Source organism: Triticum aestivum, chromosome 2B, assembly GCF_018294505.1.
Source record: "Triticum aestivum cultivar Chinese Spring chromosome 2B, IWGSC CS RefSeq v2.1, whole genome shotgun sequence".
NCBI lineage: Eukaryota > Viridiplantae > Streptophyta > Magnoliopsida > Poales > Poaceae > Triticum > Triticum aestivum.
The window spans coordinates 796,038,101-796,059,752 of record NC_057798.1 but is presented as its reverse complement, the minus strand read 5'-3'; the positions used below and the strand labels follow the sequence as shown (position 1 = coordinate 796,059,752).

At 40.9% G+C, this 21,652-nt stretch overlaps 1 protein-coding gene across 1 annotated transcript; it reads left to right on the top strand.

The window, feature by feature from the left end:
- Positions 1-5,331: 5,331 nt before the first annotated feature.
- On the top strand, positions 5,332-12,540 carry LOC123047496 (probable serine/threonine-protein kinase BSK3). The gene is made up of 12 exons (XM_044471068.1): positions 5,332-5,527; positions 5,651-5,775; positions 6,155-6,375; positions 7,176-7,311; positions 7,924-8,057; positions 8,157-8,262; positions 9,014-9,099; positions 9,621-9,809; positions 10,141-10,305; positions 11,108-11,221; positions 11,448-11,735; positions 12,154-12,540. Exons 2-11 carry the CDS (start codon positions 5,688-5,690, stop codon positions 11,691-11,693), a joined length of 1,485 nt encoding a protein of 494 aa, XP_044327003.1. The 5' UTR covers positions 5,332-5,527; positions 5,651-5,687; the 3' UTR covers positions 11,694-11,735; positions 12,154-12,540.
- Positions 12,541-21,652: the final 9,112 nt, after the last annotated feature.

Sequence of the window (21,652 nt, the reverse complement as noted above, 5' to 3'; positions counted from 1 at the left end):
GCTTACTTATATTTATGTCTCCCATATGCATGTCAAATTACCAAAGTTCAAAAAAGTGCGCCTAATCTTGCACATATGCGCCTATGCACGAGGCACTGGCTCAATGCCTCGCTTTGCCCCTATGCGACGGGAAAAGTGTTAGGCAGGGTGATGTACTACTGCTACTGTTGTTGATGCTCTAGATGTAGCTTGTACTACTACTATAGTGTTGCTTTTGTAGTTGATGTTCTAGATATAGGTTATACTATATTCTCTAGTGGTATTTTGCTATTGTTGTAGTGTTGTTTATACTGTTTATGCTCAAGATGGTGCTTGTACTATTAATATGATGCTATTTGCTATTGTTGTAGTGTTGTCTTGTGACTCTTGTATTAAGTTTTGTTGTGCTCATACCTGCTGCTACTATTTCTACAATAATGCTAATGCTCATGCTACTTCCTGGTTGTTATTGTTCATTTATTATTGTTGGTATTTATTGTTCTACTTTACATTATATCACTATTCTAGATAGTTAACTGCTCTTTGTTTCCCGTCTCTGTACAATTGTGTATGGAACGCCTATTTGCGTCTAATCACACTTAAGTAAAAAAAGTGCAAATAGATGTCCAAACACATAATTAACACCTAGTTAAATCAATCAATGTGATTAAAATTCTCGTCTTAATAATTATATATGGTTAAATCAATCAATGTGGTTAAATCAATCAATTGCGTCTAATTCCCGTCTCTTGTAATTAAAATTTACAAATTGCATATGCCATACATAAAGCATGTGGTTAAATCAATCACACAAATTAAAAAATAAATGGAGGTGAAATAAAAAATATGGCCAATGGTAGGCATTAGTTATAACATTATTTGTTTTATATTTAAAAATATTATACCAAACTTTTGTACTTTTAAAATTCAATTAATTACAAGATTATAGTCTTAATAATTATTTTGCTGGCATAGTTATTACATTGTTTTTACACATTTGTAATGTACATCACGAAAATTGCTTCCGCCAAATTTAAACCACATGTGGTAAAGAAGTTCTCTTTGAGTTAATTTTTGACAATGCATAAATGATATTTTTATATTTTATATACATGTGTGTGTGTGTGTGTGTTCATGCACGTTATAATATCATTAAATATAATGTCAGGGATCTTTGTAGTGTACAACCGAACTAATATCTTAATAGTTGTGCGTTGTCATGCTCATTCATTTTAACAGAAAAATGATTGAAATATCTACCATAATTTAGATGGCGTAATTTACTAAGTATGGTGTTCAAAATTACAATGCCTCGAATATGAAGAGGGTATTTGCTATAATACATTGGGAGCCACTATGCGGGGAATATTTTGGAGGCGAAAAAATAGTTGAATGTAAAGCATCATAGCAAGGCTAAAACATGCGGCAAAACTTTACTATTCTTTTGTATAATTACGTGCCTTATGAAGGATATAGTTCCCATATTTCTCTGAAAAATAAGATATTCGAAGATCATGTTAGCAACAAAATCATGAAAATGCAGCATCGATGTATAAGCATGCCCAACAAGAGATGAATAAGTGACTGCGGGAGTTGAATACAAATAAATGAAGATTTGACTCTTAAAGTGGAACTTAACCTTGCTATCACACAAATACCTCATAAAATGTGTGAGGCCACGGGAGGGAAAGACAAGCGACAACTAGGGATTGGCAATTGGTTGGAGGAGGGGGGGGGGGGGGGGGGGAGGTGAGTTGCTGGGCTGGGCCACACTTGTATTTGCTTTCGCTACAGGCCACAGCCCACAGACGTGGAAAAGTGGAAACAACATACAAGTTTTAGGCATTGACGGTCCGGGCCGACCTAATTTCAGTTGTAAACTGAAGCCCAAGCCCAACCCGGATATTACTTCAGGATGCAAAATGAAGCCCGAGCCCGGTTCGGTTTTTTCAGGCCAGGTTTGGGCCGGGCTGCCCATGCTCAGGTTTACTACCGGCATGTTTAAGCTTTGCACCGAGAGTAAATTAAGTATTCTAAAGACATCTCGAAAAAGGTATTCTAAAGAAAGTAAACTACTGCAAGCAAATTGCTTTTATTGAGATTATCTCAACGATGTCCACTTTAGATTATAAAAATTAAATTGTTTACTGCGCTACATGACAATTGTTCCAAAATACTCGAAGAGGTGAGTGTGGGAAAAGAACTTATGTGCCCACTTTTTGTGCTAGTTTTAGGGCGTAGCAAGATAGATACTCTCACCATCGCTAGTCTAGCTAATCCGTACTCATGGTTTTAATAAAGTTAACCACGATGGTTTTGCTGAAAAACATACTCAGAGTTAACATTGCTTCGAGCTAGCTAATTAATTGTATATGATGAAAAATATATGGTGAAAAATTGACAAAGGTGTGTGTGGTTAGATTCAGAGTTGAAACCTGACGTGAGGAACCAACGTCGACGTCAGGTGTGGAAGCATGGGAGAAAACGGGCAGAAGGGTCAAGGAACACGCGTCACGTCAGTGCAGCGAAGGTCAACCGGTTAACTCCCTGAGCTAATCAATCAGAGTAGAATATCATTACGCAGCTAGCGTCGTCCGCTAACTAATTAATGCAGCTAATTAATTCAGGGGGTCGGCGGATCCCGATCGGCGCCTGAGATGGCAGGCCCCACGTTTCGCTTTCAGTATCTATCGATCGATCAATCCCAAATGGAGCAGTTTAATTAATTATACTACTAGTATATGATTGTTGATTTGATTTGACAGGGCTGGTCTGGTTATGTGCTACGTTCAGAGTACTGACAGATATGTATGGCATATCCCTCCAGCTCCGGGATCCAGCTATCGACCCATCGTTCCAGCTAGATCCACTAATCTCTGCTAGCTCGATTATTAGTTTTTCGATCTTCTTATTGTTAACACTATTGTTAACATGATTAAAACATTGAGCTGTCACAACATATCAAGATTGACGAAGTCATCCATAGACGCCTCATGGGACGTTTTCCTCCTGAAAATTCGCCGGGGCACGCAAGTGCGGGGGCACTCACCTGCCAAGCCCTTCCACCTGCTCAATTTTGCCTCGCGATTCATGAAATAGTTGAATCCTGCACGTGGACATAGTAAAAAAAAATATCCTTCAAAAAGCTTTAAGTTTCAACGATGAACTTACTGTTTTTTGCATCTAAAACTGCCTGATTTCAATAAGTTTCAAAGATATAATTTTAATCAATTATTTATGTCGGTCACAGACATAAAAAAATTGGTTTTTATCGGCCGCTTGTCTAAGTTTCAACATCGAAACTTAACATATTTTTAAAACTCGTCAGAATATATTAAAAATGGATCTTATTTCAAAGCGATACCCACAAGAAATACGGATATGAAAACATAACTTAATTTGAATGTTCTTTAAAGATATACATAGAACCTTGAAAATCCGAAGCCAAAATAGAAAACCAGCACCAGGGACATGAGTGCCTCGGCACTTAGATGCTGCAAATCCTCGTCCCGTTTTCTCCCACTAAACAAACATCGCTGAAAAGTCTGAAATAAAATCAAAAAAATACTTGCTCGAGTGCCTAAGCTTATAATTTGAACACAACTTCTTTTTTTTTTCGGAGCGTGCATGCGAGATTCCTGGGCACGGAGACCCGAGAATATCATTAGACATCGTGCTACTTTTGTGCGTACTTTACGCGCTAATTAAGGCCTTAATTTGTGCACTCGTGCAGAAACGAAAGTGGCGCGCACGCACGCACCGGTTGATGTGACCGGCCGGCCGGCCGGCCTCTCCCAGTTGCCATTTTCGAGCTAACCAATTAACCAGGCGTTCGTACGTACGTACGTACGCGCGACCACTAACGCACGCAAAAATACAGATACGCTGCAGTCTGCACAGCATCATTTCGCTCGCTGGACATATATTTTCGCGCATTATACTCCACCGGCCGTCCCTCCCACCGCCCGGTGGGCCCACCCACCGGACGGCCACTTGGCACGGCCGCCAGATCAGCCGTGCGCAGCGGCCCTGGCCTGCCCTGTCCGAGCATGCAGGCGAGCTGCCCTGCCCTGCCCTGTCCGAGATGATTGGTTGACAGCTGGACGGTGATGGAGCTGGTTCCCGTATCTCGTCCGTGCCTGCTCCTGCCACGCTGTACCGTGCACGCCAGCCTGTACGCCCGTACGCACGTAGTACGTGCAGCCAGTTAAATCGTAATCATGCGTGCGTGCGCCGGATTCTTTTCCGGCGAGCACCGTTTTCGAGGAGTGAAAAGTGAACCTTTCATCAGCGCTCGATCCATCTCATCTCAGCTTGCCATCATGCCGCACGTACGCACCAAAGAGCGAGCATTCTCCGGATAAAGATAGCTACAAAGTGAAAGCGAACCTTCTTTCCCCGCCTCGCGCCACGCCATTGTGCTTGCTCGCGAGCCGTGATTCTGAAGACCACATGCATCGTTTGGGCAAACGACATATACTACTTCCTCAGTGAATTTTTGTAGAGGTGTTGTTCTAGGTCGCTGCTTTGTCCATGTTGTATAGTGAGGACAATTCCAGCAAGAAAGAAGGGAGATAGCGAGGATAAGCGGATTGTCGAACCGCTAATCTTCACCATTTCCCCTACTTTCCTTCGCATTTTATCAACTGGTCATGCTAGAGACAAAGACAGTCTGCGGTGTCACGGGTTGTAGCAAGCACCAACGACTCGGTTCAACCGGCGTCTGCTTAGATGACGTCTAGGGAGGTGGATATGCCCCCGGTCCGGTTCATGAGGGGGCCAAAAGTCTCAGTCTTGACGTCACGTGGGTCTCGTTACACGGAATGCTCTTTTGGTAGGAGGCGACGTGCATTTTCATAAATAGCAGCGAGCGAGACGTTTCTAATGATGTCCATCCTGAAATAAATAAGAGAGGACGTCTCACTCAAATGAAGATATCTCGCTTTTCTGTTTCTGTATTTCAAATAACGATGAAATGGACAAGTAAGTCCATCCAGGAAGAACAAAATCTGTTGAAGATTTAAATTACAATTTAAAATCCAGTATGAATATCCGTTGAATCAAAGGGGCCCTCTTTGACTAGCAGGAGTATAGGAAGAAAAGCAGCGTGGGGGCAGGGCGGTGGTCACCAACGGCCTCGCCGTGCCGTTTTAGGCGCCCATTTGTTTACTGTAGTTAGCAGTACTCCTATTTAATTACTCTCCCAGTAGTGGATCAAGTACAGTACTACAAATTACCGCGCGATTAGACCCCGGGCCCACGTGCCAGCGGCACGGAGTACAGGCATGTCGGTATAAAACATTAAAACTAGTACTACTAAAAACCCATTAATAAACTGCAGCATTAGCGAATAATACCACCACCGGCTCCCACCCCCCACCCCCACCCCCAGCACAGCAAGGTGGTGGTGAGAGAGGCGAGGGGCGAGAGGGAGCGAGCGAGAGCCGAGAGAGATCCAATCCAGTCCAGCCCAGCCCAGTCCCCTCGCCCGCCGTCGCCGCCGCTTCGATTCGCTCCGGTTCCGCGCTTGCTAGCTCGCTCAGGCGAGGTAAGTTCCGGTGCGGCCTCGTCCGCTATGCTGCTGTGCTCGGCTTTGGCTCAGATCCGCGTGCGCGCGGGTCCCGCCGCCGACGACCTCCCCGGTTCTCTTCTCAGGCTGCTTGCTGCTCAGGTTGCAGGTTCGGCGGCGAGGGAGGAGGGGGATCGGAATGGGCGCGCGCGTGTCCAAGGCCACCTCCTGCTGCTGCCTCCGCGGGCAGCTCCACGGCAGCACCCGCCTCGACGACCCCGGCTCCGGTGCGTGCCCACTGCCGCTCGCAATGCTCCATGCTCGCTTGCTTCGCCCTGCTTGCTACTAGCTCTCGAGATTTTCCGCTTGCTATTTCTGGCGGCCGCCTTCCCCTTTTCCGGAGCCTGTCGGCTTCCGCGATTTCTGCTCCGCTGGCCCCCGAGATTGCCGGCGGGGGCGGGATTCGGGGGGCGGGTCTCCGATCGACCGCGCGTGCGCCGCGCCGACCGCCGCCGCATTTGGGGGCGGCTGACGATGGGTTGAGCCCAAGGGTTATTACTCGCCTCTGATTCGTTACTAGGCCCGCGGATTGGGCTGGCCAGATGGGTGGGGATCGGGGTAATCCGACCGACTGACTGACCGGGGCAGGCGGCTTTTGGTGCGCAGAGGAGGACGAGCAGGGGGAGGCGTACGAGCTGCCGGCGTTCCAGGAGTACACCTTCGAGCAGCTGCGGCTGGCCACGGCCGGCTTCGCCGTGGAGAACATCGTGTCCGAGCACGGCGAGAAGGCGCCCAACGTCGTCTACAAGGGGAAGCTCGACGCGCAGCGCCGCATCGCCGTCAAGCGCTTCAACCGCTCCGCCTGGCCCGACCCGCGCCAGTTCCTGGTATGTGCCCCACCTGTCGCCCTCGCTTCGCTTATCCTCTCTGGTAACAATGCGCGTCTGGTGGGTGTTACTAATGCTGCCTTGATGCCACTAGTTCGTTGCTGGTTAGTAGTAGTTATTGTGCTGCTTGCAATTTGAGAATGAAAGAGGATGATGTCTCTTATGATGGAGGTCGTTGATTTCTACCTGCTCCTGACCTGCGATGATATGCGCGCTTGTTAATTTACTTATCTTGCTTTTGGATGGATTCTTATGATGGCTGGCAGATGAAAGGGTGGCATCTACCAACTGTCTGGCCAGCATATTTTTCTTTTTGTACGATTATTAGATTCCAATGTTCAACCAGTGTGAGACAGCAATCAATCATTACCAGCCACTACTTGTCCCATATCCCCATCATTGTGTTCTACTAATGCTCTTGGCAAATCAACGATTCAGCATTTTTACAATCTCTATTGCGTTGCTATCATAATTGGCGTCAAATATGCTAATCTATTTGACAAGGTTGTGTATTTTCTTACTGTACTAGGTCCACTCCTTGGTCCAGTGCTTTATATGACCCTTCTGCTATCAGTCATCTCACTTTATTTTTTTTTGCTTTTAGGGTGATATCTTTATTTAGATGGCTAGTAATATGTACAAGTTTTTGCTCTGTCTGTAGCAGGACAGTGGATGGCATTTTTATGTGTCAAAAGTCGGAACAAAATCCTGTTTGTTGATACATTTTTTGCTTGACCCATACAGTTCCAGTAATTTTCTAAGATTTGCCAATATCTTTTGGGGAAATAATTATGCTTCAGGAAGAAGCTAAATCAGTTGGTCAGCTCCGGAGCAAAAGGTTAGCAAACCTGCTTGGCTGTTGCTGCGAAGGTGACGAGAGATTGCTTGTTGCAGAGTACATGCCTAACGACACACTAGCAAAACACCTTTTCCACTGTGAGTCGCCTTGCATTTCCTGGTTGTAATTATGTTTAGCGCAGTTTGTCATTGTTATCTATTATTTTTCTCAACCTTTAAGCTTAAGTACTTACAGGTTCATGATGTCGTATCTGTTAATGATTGATCTCTGTCCATGTCTAAATTTTGCAAATGAATTTTGACAAGAAATTGTTCGGATTGTTCATTTTCTAAACATTGTTCCTCATGACTGTTGGTAATTATGTTTACCACAGTTTGTTATTGTTATCTATTATTGTTCTCAACCTATAGGTTCATGATGTCGCATCTGTTAGTGATTGGTCTCTGTTCATGTCTAAATTTTGCAAATGGATTTTGACAAGAAATTGTGCAGATTATTCATTTTCTAAACATTGTTCCTCATGACTGTTGGTAATTGTTACATAATGCATAGGAGTAATAAGATTATCTGTTTTAGACACATTAGGTCATGCAACTCAAATATTACTTGAAAGATTCTCACACTTGTATTATGTCTAGTCTAGCTATCATTTCGGACCTTTAAGTGGACTGGGACCATCTGCACATTATCTTTAATGCCTTACTTGGTTAATGATGTAATATTTCTCCATTATTGTATGCATTTGACAGGGGAAACCCAAGCGATGAAATGGCCCATGAGATTAAGGGTTGTTCTCTATCTTGCTGAGGCTTTAGAATATTGCACCAGCAAGGGGCGTGCTCTCTACCATGATCTTAATGCCTACAGAGTTTTGTTTGATGATGTGAGTATCATGCAAATTGTTTTGCCAGCATGGTAAACTTTATTTATATGCGTGTTTGCTGTTGCATTGGTTGATTTATACATTGTTTACATGCTGCAGGACTGTAACCCTAGACTTTCATGCTTTGGCCTTATGAAGAACAGCCGGGATGGCAAAAGTTACAGTACCAATCTGGCATTTACTCCTCCCGAATACATGAGAACTGGTTGGTTCCTTTTTTATGTTGCTAAAACCCTATAGCTTGCTGTAGCAGTCCCAGGATGATCTTAGTAGAATCTTTCTTGTCAGACCACATCGGTACCGAGCTTTCTTGCAAAGCTGCTATGCTCTAATGATGTAGTTGTGTAGTTTGAGATTATACCTTGAGTTTATTTCTGCTTGTGGAACATCCTTAACCACTGTACAGTGGGGATGGGGCGGGTTCAACTTCCTTAATATTATGTCATAGTATAGCACCGTTTACATAACACCCTATATTAGATTCTCTGAATGTTTTTGCTTCCTAATGGTTTGATCTGTGAAGTAAATATACTAAGTAGTTGTAAATTTCAACTGGCATGGCTTACAATATGATTCGAATCCATGAATATACCTTGAGATCTTCACATGTTGTGATAATTGTAAGAGGAAAGGATCTGCATAGATCTCAAGGTTGCGATTCATGGTTGAGATAGTGTGTAGAGTCACCCTTTCATGATAGATGATATTGGCAGTTCGCCCTTTTCACAGAACCTAGGTTCAATGCTAGCTTCACAATCAAGCATGTTAACTTCTTTTGAAGATTATATAATGTTTCATTTGAGTTCTTTGTACTAGGCAGTCTAGGTGATACCTTCATCTCTTTTTAACCACGTATAAACACTTTACTGCCCCAAAAAAACATATTGTCATTTATTACACCACAGTTCACCTCTAACCTCACCCTCACACTTTCGTGTTTATTCTTTTACTTGCAGGACGTATAACACCTGAAAGTGTCATATATAGCTTTGGCACCTTGCTACTGGATGTTCTTAGTGGGAAGCATATTCCTCCGAGCCATGTAACAACTTTGAGCTTTAGTTCTTCCACATCATTTTCTATCTTACTTCGCTTCTTTGGCATTATTATACATTTATTGTAATTTTAAGCTTCTTCAGCATCATTATGCATTTGTTGTTTTATTTACTGCTATAGTATGTCTTAAATGATTCTATGTCATAAAGCTGTCTGATAGGTACGCTGACCAGGGAGTTAATTGATTTCCTAGTTTTTCTTCCAACTGCCTTCTGGTCTTCATGCATGTGAAGCAAAATGTGAAACTATTTCTTGTATGAAGATATTGGCCTGTACTCACTATGTCCATTGAACAATGTGAAGAATATAAATATAAGTCCTTATCTCCATCAACTTGCAGCAAGAAATGGATTGACTATTTGGGATCTTTTGTATAGGAAAACAACACTTTAATAGCGGGATAAAAAGAATAATTTCCTAGAACAATGGCTAGAGCTTGATTTTGCACCAAATAGTTGTTTATATCTTCACTTTACCAGACTAACTGATGCTAATTAATATCTGCAGGCCCTTGACCTGATTCGAGATCGGAACTTTAGCATGCTTACAGACTCGTGTTTAGAGGGTCAATTTTCAAATGAGGAGGGAACTGAACTGGTACGATTAGCTTCAAGGTGCCTGCACTATGAACCCCGAGAACGGCCGAATGTAAGATCTATGGTTCAAGCATTGGCTCCTCTTCAGAAGGATGTTGAGGTGAACTTTCCTTACTCTGTTTATCACCACTGAATTCAAGTTATCTTCCTATTAAATTTGGTGCAAAAATGCCACCATGGGTTTTGGTATGTGTAATGTGCTATATAGTCCTGTCTTCAAATAAGTCATTTCCATCTCCCAGCTTTATGAACTTTTCTTAGCCTGACAGTATAATACATAGCAAGGGTCAAATAAGCCGGTAGCACCTTTAGAATTTAATGTGAAAAAGTAGATATGGCGAACACTAACTTATTAGTTATCTTGCTCCCGATCAACATTGGACATGAAGTATATAATGTTATAACTGCAGCGGTGTCGATCTGTTTTGTAGACTCCATCTTACGAACTGATGGATATGCCTCAAGCCGGTGCATCATCTGTCCAATCATTGCCTCTTTCTCCTCTTGCTGACGCTTGTTCCAGAAAGGATCTGACAGCAATACATGAAATTCTAGAAAAGACGGGGTACAAGGATGATGAGGGAACTGCAAATGAGGTAACTAATAAAATCATCAATACTTTATGTGGTGCACTTTATGTTTTGATCCAACATATAATATCACATATCTTTCGGGGGAAGTTTTAATGTAAGACCTCTTTTGGTAGCATGCAAAATGCATTTTGGTTGAGTGATTAAAGTATATCACATATCTTTCAGGGAGATTTAATAGTGAAGACATCTTTCCATATGTTCATAAATAAACAGACCACTTCCCTAACTAGTTAATATTCTATATGTACTCGACTTATCCCAAATCTGATTCCTTCTTTGCATGCGTATGCTAGCTGAGGGCATTTGCCTATGTCCAAATGTTTCTTATGCAACATTTGTTAAGAAGCATATGAAAACGTAAAACTAGTCTGACACCGCCATTATCTCAGAACTGAAACTGTGTCCTGTAAAATGATTTTGGATAATCTTTGTATTTGTACATTTTGAAGCAGAGGAATGCCAAAACCTTTAAAAATACCCCCTTTCTGTTCTTGTGAGGCCTGTTATAAGAACAAGCATAGAACTGGGGAGGAGTCTTAAGACTCCTAGCGTCGCTTTGGATAGATTCTCTTGCCTAACCTTGTACATGTAGTCTTTTTTCTTTCTCTGTACAATCCTTTTCCTGAGCCCTATCTGCACTCCTGTCTATAGACTCTTGTACTTTTATTAATATTTACTGTGGAGGCCTCCCCTACAGTTTCCCAAAACAAGAAAATCTATGGATTGGTATTTTCCTTTGTTTTACTGAAACTGTTAAAATTGCTTTGCTGTTACATGATCTTTGTCCCCTCTTTCTTTGCTGCAGCTTTCATTTCAGATGTGGACCAATCAAATGCAGGACACATTAACCTCAAAGAAGAAGGGTGACAGTGCATTTCGGCAAAAGGATTTTACTACTGCTATTGATTGTTACTCTCAGGTTGCTTTCACTTCTCAATTTCTTTCGTTCTTCTATACAAGTTGACATGTCTCATGTTGAAATGTCTGCATCATGCCACAGTTACCATTCGATCTCCTAAAATTCAAAAACACTAGTAGTAGCAACTAATTCCAGGCTATGAAGTATTGTAGATCCGTTGACTTTTCTAACAAAGGCTATGAACCAATGTTGACTCTGTTCATTGCTGTTGATTTGTGACATGCAGTTCATTGAAGTTGGTACGATGGTTTCCCCCACCATTTATGCTCGGCGTTGCCTATCATATCTGATGAATGGCATGGCAGAACAGGCTCTCAGTGATGCAATGCAGGCGCTAGTAATATCTCCGACATGGCCGACTGCATTTTACCTTCAAGCTGCAGCGTTGCTTTCTTTAGACATGGAGAATGAAGCTCAAGATGCTCTCAAGGATGGTTGTGCCCAAGAGACAAGTAGCAGCAGCGGACGCTGAATATGAACTGATTTCTTGTCTAGGAAATGCACATAATTCCAGGTATTGTCTTTCACCAAATCTTGTTACTATTGTAAATTTGTAATACCTCCGTTAATTTCAGTGTCCAAGTATGTCAGTTTTGATAGTTTGGGTTGTACCAAGGATTTCTGAACATGTTTGTGCAATATATGCAGTTCGTATTGATACATTGTGGATCATGCAATCAAATATAGAATCCAATTTAAATTGGTACACCTTATTTATTTATTTATTTATTTTTACTATAAATGTCATTAGCTGGTGAAGTGTTTCAAATATCATTGTTATCGCTTGGAAGTTGAAACAATGCTATGCAACCAGGAATACTTTTGTCTTGAGTTTGTTTGCTCAAGATATTCTATGAACAGCGGATACTAAAAAGAGACACCCTGATATTACTTGATATATGTTATTAAGTAATGTCCTCATTATGGCCCAGGTGCTCGCTTGAACAAAATCATTGGGATGGAAGAAGCAGCTGTGGTTCATCTGTCAACTTTGGCGGCCAAGTGTTCTTTGAGCTTCTTATGATCTGTGTGCGCGAAACTACGTCGTCCCTCGTCCGTATGTAAATATGGAACAAAGCGACAACAGAGACCAGGAAAGAGATGCCATATACATTGAAAGGGTGAATAAGCCCCGTAGACAGGAATTTTTTTGTGGAAGCCGAAAAATCCGTCTTGGTTCCTCCCACCGAAGAAGGGAGAAAAAAAACGAGAGATTGTTGATGTACATTATTTGTAAACCTGTACAGTTTTTCCTTTTCGGAGCAGGATCGCCTTCGGCTGAATGGTTGCCAAAAATTTCTTGGTTTCTGTTACTATGATTTCCAACTGTCGAAATGCATTTGGGGGAGTAGTCGTCGCCTTTGTAAGCTTACCGGCTTCTGATTTTATTTTCTCCCCGTGCCGCCACCGATTTCTTCGAGTTCTGATCGTGCTTATTCTCGTGATGTAGTTGTGGAGGGTTAGGAGAAAAGTAGGTGGTCAAGGGCAGGCTTATGATCTTTACCGTTTCTAAGCTCCCAAGAAATGAAGCTCCATGGGTGAATTGGGGATGTGGGACCATCATGTCATTCACTAAAAGAGATGTCTTTACCGCCTTAAGCCCAAGCTTTGTTTACACATGTCCTGTTCTCCGGCGTCGGGGCTCAGGTGGGCAAATGCACCCACATGAGCTTGCAGTAGGTCGTGACACTGAACGGGATAAATACTAAACCAACCGGCTAGAGACTTGCACGTGCACGTCTCAAATGTTGATCTTACTTCCTCCATTTGAAAAAGCTTGTCTCAGATTTGTTCCTCACGTGGATGTATCTAGTATTAACTTGGTGTTAGATACATCCACATGAGGGACAAGTTTTTCGGACGGAGAGAGTACTAAAAACTCCCTCCATTCCAAATTACTCGCCGTGGTTTTAGTTCAAATTTGAACTAAAACCATGACGAGTAATTTCGAAGGGAGGGAGTAGTAAGCATCCACGTGCAACACATGTTTCATTTGATATTATAACCAGATATGGGATTCACATGCATAGAATTTTTTTTTGATAGTACTAAAAATATTATAAATCAAGTTATAATTTAAAATGAATATTAAGAAACAGTGTAATTTAACATCATATGCATGTAGCTAGTAAAGACACATCTAATTATCTCATGACTTCTTATACCCTTAAACAATGCTTGTACAATTGGATGTTCTCTCTGGCTTCATTCTCGTACCGAGAATAATAGCAGCCTGTTGAGTGAATAGGCAGCTGCTAAGCAGATTTGACCATATTTTTGAAGCTTGGGTGCAATGGTTAAAAGTTCTCAAAATGAATTACCTTAGATCGAGGAATGGAAAATTGAACCAAAAATAAACAGGGAATATTATCCGACACTGATCTAGGCAAAGCTTTCACAAACGTATTAGGGTAGGAAGAAGTCCAGTGATTGAATGTTGGGACATTGCAGAGCAAAAAAAAGAAGAAAGAAAACAGCTCGAGACAAACAGAACACATTACTTTAGGATGAATGATGCCCAAGTGCCTGATGTAATCTTATTGTCCTCATCAAGCAAATAGGTTTTCCCGACAACTAGGAGCTACTCTGATCAAACCATTGCAAAAACAAGCCTAACCCCAAAGCCGAATATTGAACATCCCTAAAATAGTACCTGTCATCGAAGGTGGATTGGGAACGGCATGTTCGACTCCGCAATGGCATAGTCATCATGATAGAGCGGCGGAATTGCGCCGAGGGCCATGTTAGACTGGAACATATCCCCTGGAAGTAAAATAAATACTTTGTTGTTGTCTCGATGATGAAACACGTTTTCTTTTTTTCCTCCAGTTTGGATTTTACATCGTATACACACTGGCTTGCTCTTCGAAACTTGCTATACCCAAAAATTATCTTCATTTTACTAACGATTTTTTCCCTCCGATCGGGAATAAGTGTCATTGTTTTAGTTCAAATTAGCCACTTATTTCCGATCGCAGGGAGTATTATTTTCCTACTCATAATATTTTTTTCTTCCAACAATATAACTTTATCAATCGGCAAGTTCATGCAAATGTGAAATGTTCATATTATTTTTGTAACACAATTGCCCCAAATAAGGTACTGAAGAGAAAATGGAGTTTAGGTAGGAAGAGAGTTTCTTTGGTTCCATCCACATCACGAACATCACTTGGAGAAGAGGCTCGTGGACTCTAGGGACCCGGGGGTCCCAACACGTACGGGTGAGAAAAGCCTAGGGTTTTACACCAATGTCGATGTGCCACACCAAGAGGCGATGTGTATAGGTTAGGTGTGCTCTCAAACTAGCTCAAACACCTCGAACCCTCTTAACAGTGCGGTTGTCCTATGATTTTTTTTTGAATTTTAAAAAATGTTAGGGTTGTAAAAATGGTAATAAAAAAATGTTCCAAAAAAGTTTTAAAGTGTTTGCATTGGGGGGGAGGGGGGGGGGTCTGAAATTGTAAAGAATGTACGAGCTGAAAACTATTCGGTTTTTTGTTCTCAAGTATTGATAAAATGTTCCTATTTCTAAAGCATATTCTCAAATTTTAAGATATGTTAACTTTTTGTGACATCGTTACATGGGCCAGCCCATGTGAGTGTGCGATAGGCCACATAACGACACCCAAAAGCACAACCAAACAAATACAACAAGGTGTGGTCCCGGAAGAAAACCTAGAATCCGATTTCCCATTTTGTCGCCTACCCCATCACAATTTCTCCATTTCGAGCGCTATGGCGAGATAGGGAACCCCAACCCTTCCATCGCTGCGAGATCCGAGAGGCTTAGCTCTTCCTCCACCATCGTCACCCAACCACCACCATCGGATGAGGTTTTGTCATCTCCCTCAGGCCCTGTCGACGGTCGCCCAAGGCCAGCTCATTGGGTCGAAGACCTCCCTCCTCCACGACAACCGCCGTCCTACTGCCCTCTACGGTGAGATCCATTCTTCCATGCCCTCTTCTGCATGGATACCCACCTCCTGCTTGTACTGTAGGAATGTTTGGTTGTGGGAAAGGCCTCCATTTTGTTCGTTAATGCATTTTCTCCCAGTAAACTATTAAGTTAATGTCTCATCCAACTACTTTATAGTTCTTCGACAAATCAATCCGAGAATTCTTGACTGTTTGTACTGAACTTCTTTACTTCTCCACAACTGGTCTTGTCATTATTGTATATCATTTTTATATACAACATTTGTCATTTTTTCTTAGGTAATATTTTTAAATATATATTTATCAAAATTAACAATGAAATCAAGGTCATGCATATTAAGTTACATATTTGGCATACAGTTCTAGAATGTATCATTAAAATTTCATCCTCCTTAGCTAAATAAAAAATATTTTTCATTGTAGAAACATTTTATTTTAGTGGATTACTCTAAATTTAAACAAGCCAACAATACCATATTAATTAAAATTTTAATTCAGGCCTCTTAGAGGTGCATTTATACATGTACTCGTCCATTATATCCTTAAATATATACAAATATCGGTAGAGTATTTTAGAGTGTTTGAACATAACAAATGAGAAAATGGTCTCTAGAGAATAATCAACTATGTATTATTGGTAAGCGCATATATAATTCTATGGTGTAACTAAATAACTTGTATGAGGTGTCCACAAATATTGTATCCTTAAACCCCCTCTTTTGCTCCCACTTGTCATTGATAATTTTTAGGGCCAGATTTCCCTCACCTTATTCTTTGGGTGGAAGAGGTGAATGTAGGCAGTCAACAATTTAGCATGGGTCCTCATTAATTGATATCAATATTCACATTGTTCGTTGTAGGATAGATTGAAGTCTAGAGAGGATGAATAGAGTAACAAAAGCAAGGACTGGTCAATTTTAAGTTTATGGCGTATTCCAAGCTTAGGTGGAGGTCGCATATAACACCCCACGTGCAAGTATAATAATTTAAAGAAGCGGAACCAAACTTGCAAGAGAGTAAAGGGAGTTAAGCGAAAGATATCACAAACGCTGATTTCCCCGAGGTTCAGATAGTTGGCGCTATCATACTCAACCACAAAGCTCAAGTCCTCGATGAATGATGGCTCCATAATTTAACACTTTCAAATGGGTATCTTGATCGGTTTTTTGTAGTGATATCTACCTAGTGGAGCCTCGAAAACTTCATCACTACGCGCCACTTGAAACCCATCACTGATGCCCCACCACTTGAAACCCGTCACTGATGGCCCTCATATGTGACGGTTAGCCACTGGCCGATCATTGATGAGGGGTTAGTGCTATTCGGTTTTGTAGTAGTGACGGGTATATCATATACCAATGACGAACACTTGTAAAAGCAAACCACTGGTGAGTTCGATCGAGAGGGACATCCACACGACATTACAATGCCGAGTACATATAACGTCCCGTCACTACTAAAGCACATACAAATGATGCATTATCAAAGTCAAATGCTAGTGGTGTTCGAAAAGTTATCACCAACAACTAGATTTTAAAGTGTGCCATTGGTAAGCATTTACCACTAGCACGTAGGGGGTTCCGTGCGCCACTAGTAACTTTCCAAGTTAAAGTTACTGGTGACGAGCGATTTGTGTGTACGTCACTGATGAACCGATGACTATATAAAATTATGCAATAGTGTTGGATCATACTTGCAAGTTGCATGCACATGTTATAGGTTCGCACCATAGAACCTGAGGTGACATGATCGTGATATCAATGGAAATTCGGATAATTTGAGGATTACATATAATCATCAATTGTTAATGTTTTTTTCTAGTGTTTTGTAAAAGGAGTGCCTTAATTACCCTTAATTACCCTTAATTCCAATTATAATCGCGCAAACACAAAAGGGTAGGACAAAATATGTTATGCAAGTTTTCGTAGCAAGTATGTACAACTATATAGGGAATACATTTGTCGGCTGGATCCCCTGGGTAGGCCCATGACGAGGATACGACCCAATAGGCCCTCTTCTCTGAGTCTTCATCAAGCAATTTGACGGTGCTGAAAGCCATCAACAGTCCTGGTAGAGTGGATAGCATGAAAAGAAGTTCCATGAAGGGATCACAGATGGAGAATTTACCAAGGTTCGGCCCCTCATGGTTGAGTTATGATAACCCACAAGTACAGGGAATTGTCTGTAGCCTTTTTTAATAAATAAAAGTGTCGAACCCAACAAGAAGTTAAAGGTAGAATTAATATTCTCTCAAGTTCGATCGACCATCGATACAAATCTGTGTATGGACGAAGCAGTTGTTGTTCATCTATCAACTTTGGCCAAGTGTTCTTTGAGCTTCTCATGATATGCGTGCACGAGACAATGTCGTCCCTCCTCCATAAGTAAATATGGAACAAAGCGACGGACCAGGAAAGAGATGCCATATACATTGAAAGGGTGAATAAGCCCTGTAGACAGGAATTTTTTTGTGGAAGTGAAAAATCCGTCTCGGTTCCTCCCACCGCAAAACGAAGAAAAAAAGAGATTGTTGATGTACATTATTTGTAAACCTGTACAGTTTTTCCTTTTCGGAGCAGAATCATCTTTGGCTGAATGGTTGCCAAAAATTCTCAGTTTCTGTTACTACGATTTGACTCAGTTGCAATACGTTTTGGAGAGTAGTCGACACTTTGCAAGTTATCAGCTCATGATTTTATTTTCTCGTTCAGATTAGCAGCCGTCCCCGATTTCTTCCAGTTCCGTTCATTTTCTTGTGCTGTAGCTGTGGAGGGTTGGAGAACAGTTGGTGGTTAAGGGCGGGCTTATGTGTTGATATACTATTACAGTACTTCCTCCGATCCAAAATAAGTGCCACAGGTTTGAATTAAGGCTAGTTCAACCTTAGTTCAAGACTGCGGCATTATTATGGATCGGAGGGAGTAGTATTTTCTGACCATCCATTCAGGGTGAATGATTCCCAGTGTTTAGCGCTGGTAAACTCATGGTTAAAACAAGGACAAACCAACAAGTACAGCATTTGGTCCGGTTGTCATCCCGTTAAATTTGTCTTTGCAGAGTGACACAGATCGTAGCCATGGTCATTTTCAGGATGTGCGTCTGCAACATACTGATTTGTAGTGATACATCACAGGTTCTAGTAGAGTACAGCAGCGTCTATTGATCCAGTGCCCAAGTTGGTCTAGTTCGGTAGATTAATTCCTATGGCTTGCTGCACCCCTATCCAAGAACCCAAATGCAGGTTAGAACAAAATCAAATTGCTATGGAAGTAACGGTTACTTTTCGTTACAAATAATGTTTGCGACCTGTTTTTCTTTTAGGAGTCGCCTACGGGCAGGAGTATCAGGCCTGACATTAGCACAGGTGGCTCGCTGCCGCTCCTGTCACTGCTCCGGTTTTCTTTTGTTTCCCCCCTTTTGTTATATTTTGTTTTTTCTTTGATTTTTCACTGGATTTCTTCGGTCTTTTTTTCTTCGCTAGACTTTGGTTCTCATTGTTTTTTCACTGGGTTTCTTCGGTTTTTTCTTCTTTCTTTGTTATACTTCGGTTTTCTTTGTTTCTTTCTTGATTTGATTTGCTTTACTTTTATTTTCCTTTTGTTTCTTTATAGGTTTTATCGGCTTTATTTTTATACACATGCCTACTTTTACTTTGCACACTATGTATATTTTTAGCGTATATGCGAAATATTTTGTGATACATAATCACTCATTGGACATTTTTCAAATACATGTATCATTTCTTAAAATACATGTTTAGATAACTTCTTCAAATACACGGTAATATTTTCCAAATACACGTTGTACATTTTTTAATGGCAATGAACAGTTTTTAAATTAAGCGAACATTTTTTACATTGTATAATTGTTTAAAAGAATTAAAAAAAACTTGTATAGTCATTTTTTAACTAGGTTTACATTTTTCATATTTTATAATGGTAGAAAACATTATTTTGAATTGTGCAAACATTTTCTAAGTGCCATAATTTTTTTTTGAAACTTGTGAATATTTTATAATATATATTGTTTTTGAATGCCATCAACATTTTGAAAAGTTTGTGAACATTCTTTAAATATTGCATAAACATTTCTTAACCACTTAATAAAAAATTTAAATACAAATATTTATATGTTGGGATAGTTCAAAGCATAAATCAAAGTTTAAAAGAAAAAAGAAATAAATAAAACCAAAACGAACGGAGGAGAGTTTATTCAAAACATTTTATCTCTTAAATCTCCAAATCTTGAACCATTTTTACCGTTGGATTCCTTGCGTCGAGATCTTCAAAATTAGATCCAATGTTGATAGGTTTCAACGAACTTCTTTTTTTCACAAAAGAACCAGACAAAAAAAAACTGCGCCTCTCCCAAAAAATCAAGTTTTTTCCTTTTCCGAGAGGCATAGTTGTGCTTCTTGCGGAAGCAAATTCGTCCCTCCATGAGAAGTAAATATGTGCATATCATGAAAAAAAATAGAAAACATGTTTTCTTTTTCTTTTTCGAGAGGCACGGCTGTGCCTCTCACGGAAGCTAGTCCGTACCTCCATGAGAAGTAAGTTTGTGCCTCTCACGATAAAAAAACACATTTTTTCCTTCTTATCGCCGAAGCAAATCCATGCCTTCACGAGAAGTAATATGTGCCTCTCATGGAAGGAAAAAAGTGAAAACGTTTTTTCCTTTCCCGAGAGGCACAATCGTGCTTATCATGGAATCGAATCCGTGCCTTCGCGAAAAGTAAATTTGTGCCTCTCATGGAATTAATTTTTTTCCTTTTCCGAGAAGCACGACTGTGTGCCTCGCGGAAGGGAAAAAAACCTTTTTCGAGAGGCATCACGGAATCAAATATGTGCCTCCCCGAGAAGTAATTTCTGCCTCTCACGGAAGGAGAAAAAAGAAAAGACATTTTTTGGCGCAAAAAGAAAAATTCGATTTTTTTTGCCCCAAAACTAAGAAAAACTTGAGAAAACCCAAAAAGGCGAAACCCCCCAAAAAATCATCTAAAAGCCGAAAACGTGTACAAATAACTAAAAAATTAATCCAGAATGAGCGCCCAGCACGCGACACGTGGAGACGGTTGAGAGCGAGTAACCCAAGGAGTACTCGTTGATTAGTTGCTCTCCAGACACCTTTCTTTTGAGTAACCGCTCTCCAGACACTTGGGGGTGCTTCGTCCCACTCATAGCAAGATGAAGGAAGCGGGCTTACCTCTGGTGGTTTCCAACTCGGCCCTGTGCAGAAAAAATTACGGCTCACTAGCAAAAGTTTTTTTATTTTATTAAATTTCTTTATATTTAAAAAAGATCAAATATTTTAGTTTAAATTTTAAAAGTTCATAGTAGTTTAAAAAATGTTTGTGCAGTGTGATCAAACGGCTTTTAGGAAATTTGATAGCATTCAAAAAAATGTTTGCACATTTCAAATATATGTTCGTGGAATTGGAAAAAAATGTTAATTCAAATTGACATGAAAGTGTTCGCCCAATTTATAAATATATTTTTCATATCATTCAAAGAAATGTTCACACATTTCAAAAAATATGTCTGTGACATATTTATAAAAAATATTGATGCAATGTAAAAAGTGTTCATGTAATCTAAAAATATATTTCTTACGACTAAAATAATGTTCATGGCATTTTGTGCATACGGATCATACATAAAGTCCTCCATTTATATTGCAACTAACCTAATATAACCAATGGTAGTTCTAGTAGGGAGGCTTCAATGGGCTGAAGCCTACACTCCAAAAAATTAATTTATTTTCTCTACTACCGCTCTAGACCTAGCCCATCTACACACAAACAACTCCAACGAGCAGAAATAGCAAAAGGTGCTTTTGGGAGGGTTATAACAGAGAGATTAGCTAGGTACTAGCTAGATAACCAACTCACCCGCCTCACATGTTCGTCATACAGGAGAAACTAACCGTATTTGAAGTCCCCTTGCCACTACATTAGTACACAAAATATCTATTTCGGGCCTAAAAAACAAACAGTGAGTCTTCTCGGTCTGTATGAGCATGGTTTTTTTTAAAACAAATCAGTAAATACTATATGTGCCCATTTATAATATAAGAAAATTTGCTATTTGGACAACATAATTGGGAGATAATGGCTATTTTACCAGATAAACCCAATTTTATGACTACAACTATTCTTATCTAGCTCACTAACTATCTACAACTAACTAATGTAGCTAACTAACTAACTAACTAATATAGCACAACTATATTGCAATTTTTTTAAATCACAGGTACAACTCATCGGCTCAAGCAGAGGGGAGGAGGATGGCGGTCGGCGAAGCTCGGGGTGGAGGGAAGCAGCCGGAGGCACTCGGGGTGGAGGAGGGGCCGGTCGAAGGTGCTCGGGGCAGAGGAGGGGCCGGCCGGAGGGGACAGGGCCACAGGGTGATGGCCGAAGTGCCCCGAGAGGAGGAGCCGACGGAGAGGGAGATGTGGACTGCAGCGGCTGGACGGGCCACCGGGTGGCGTGAATCA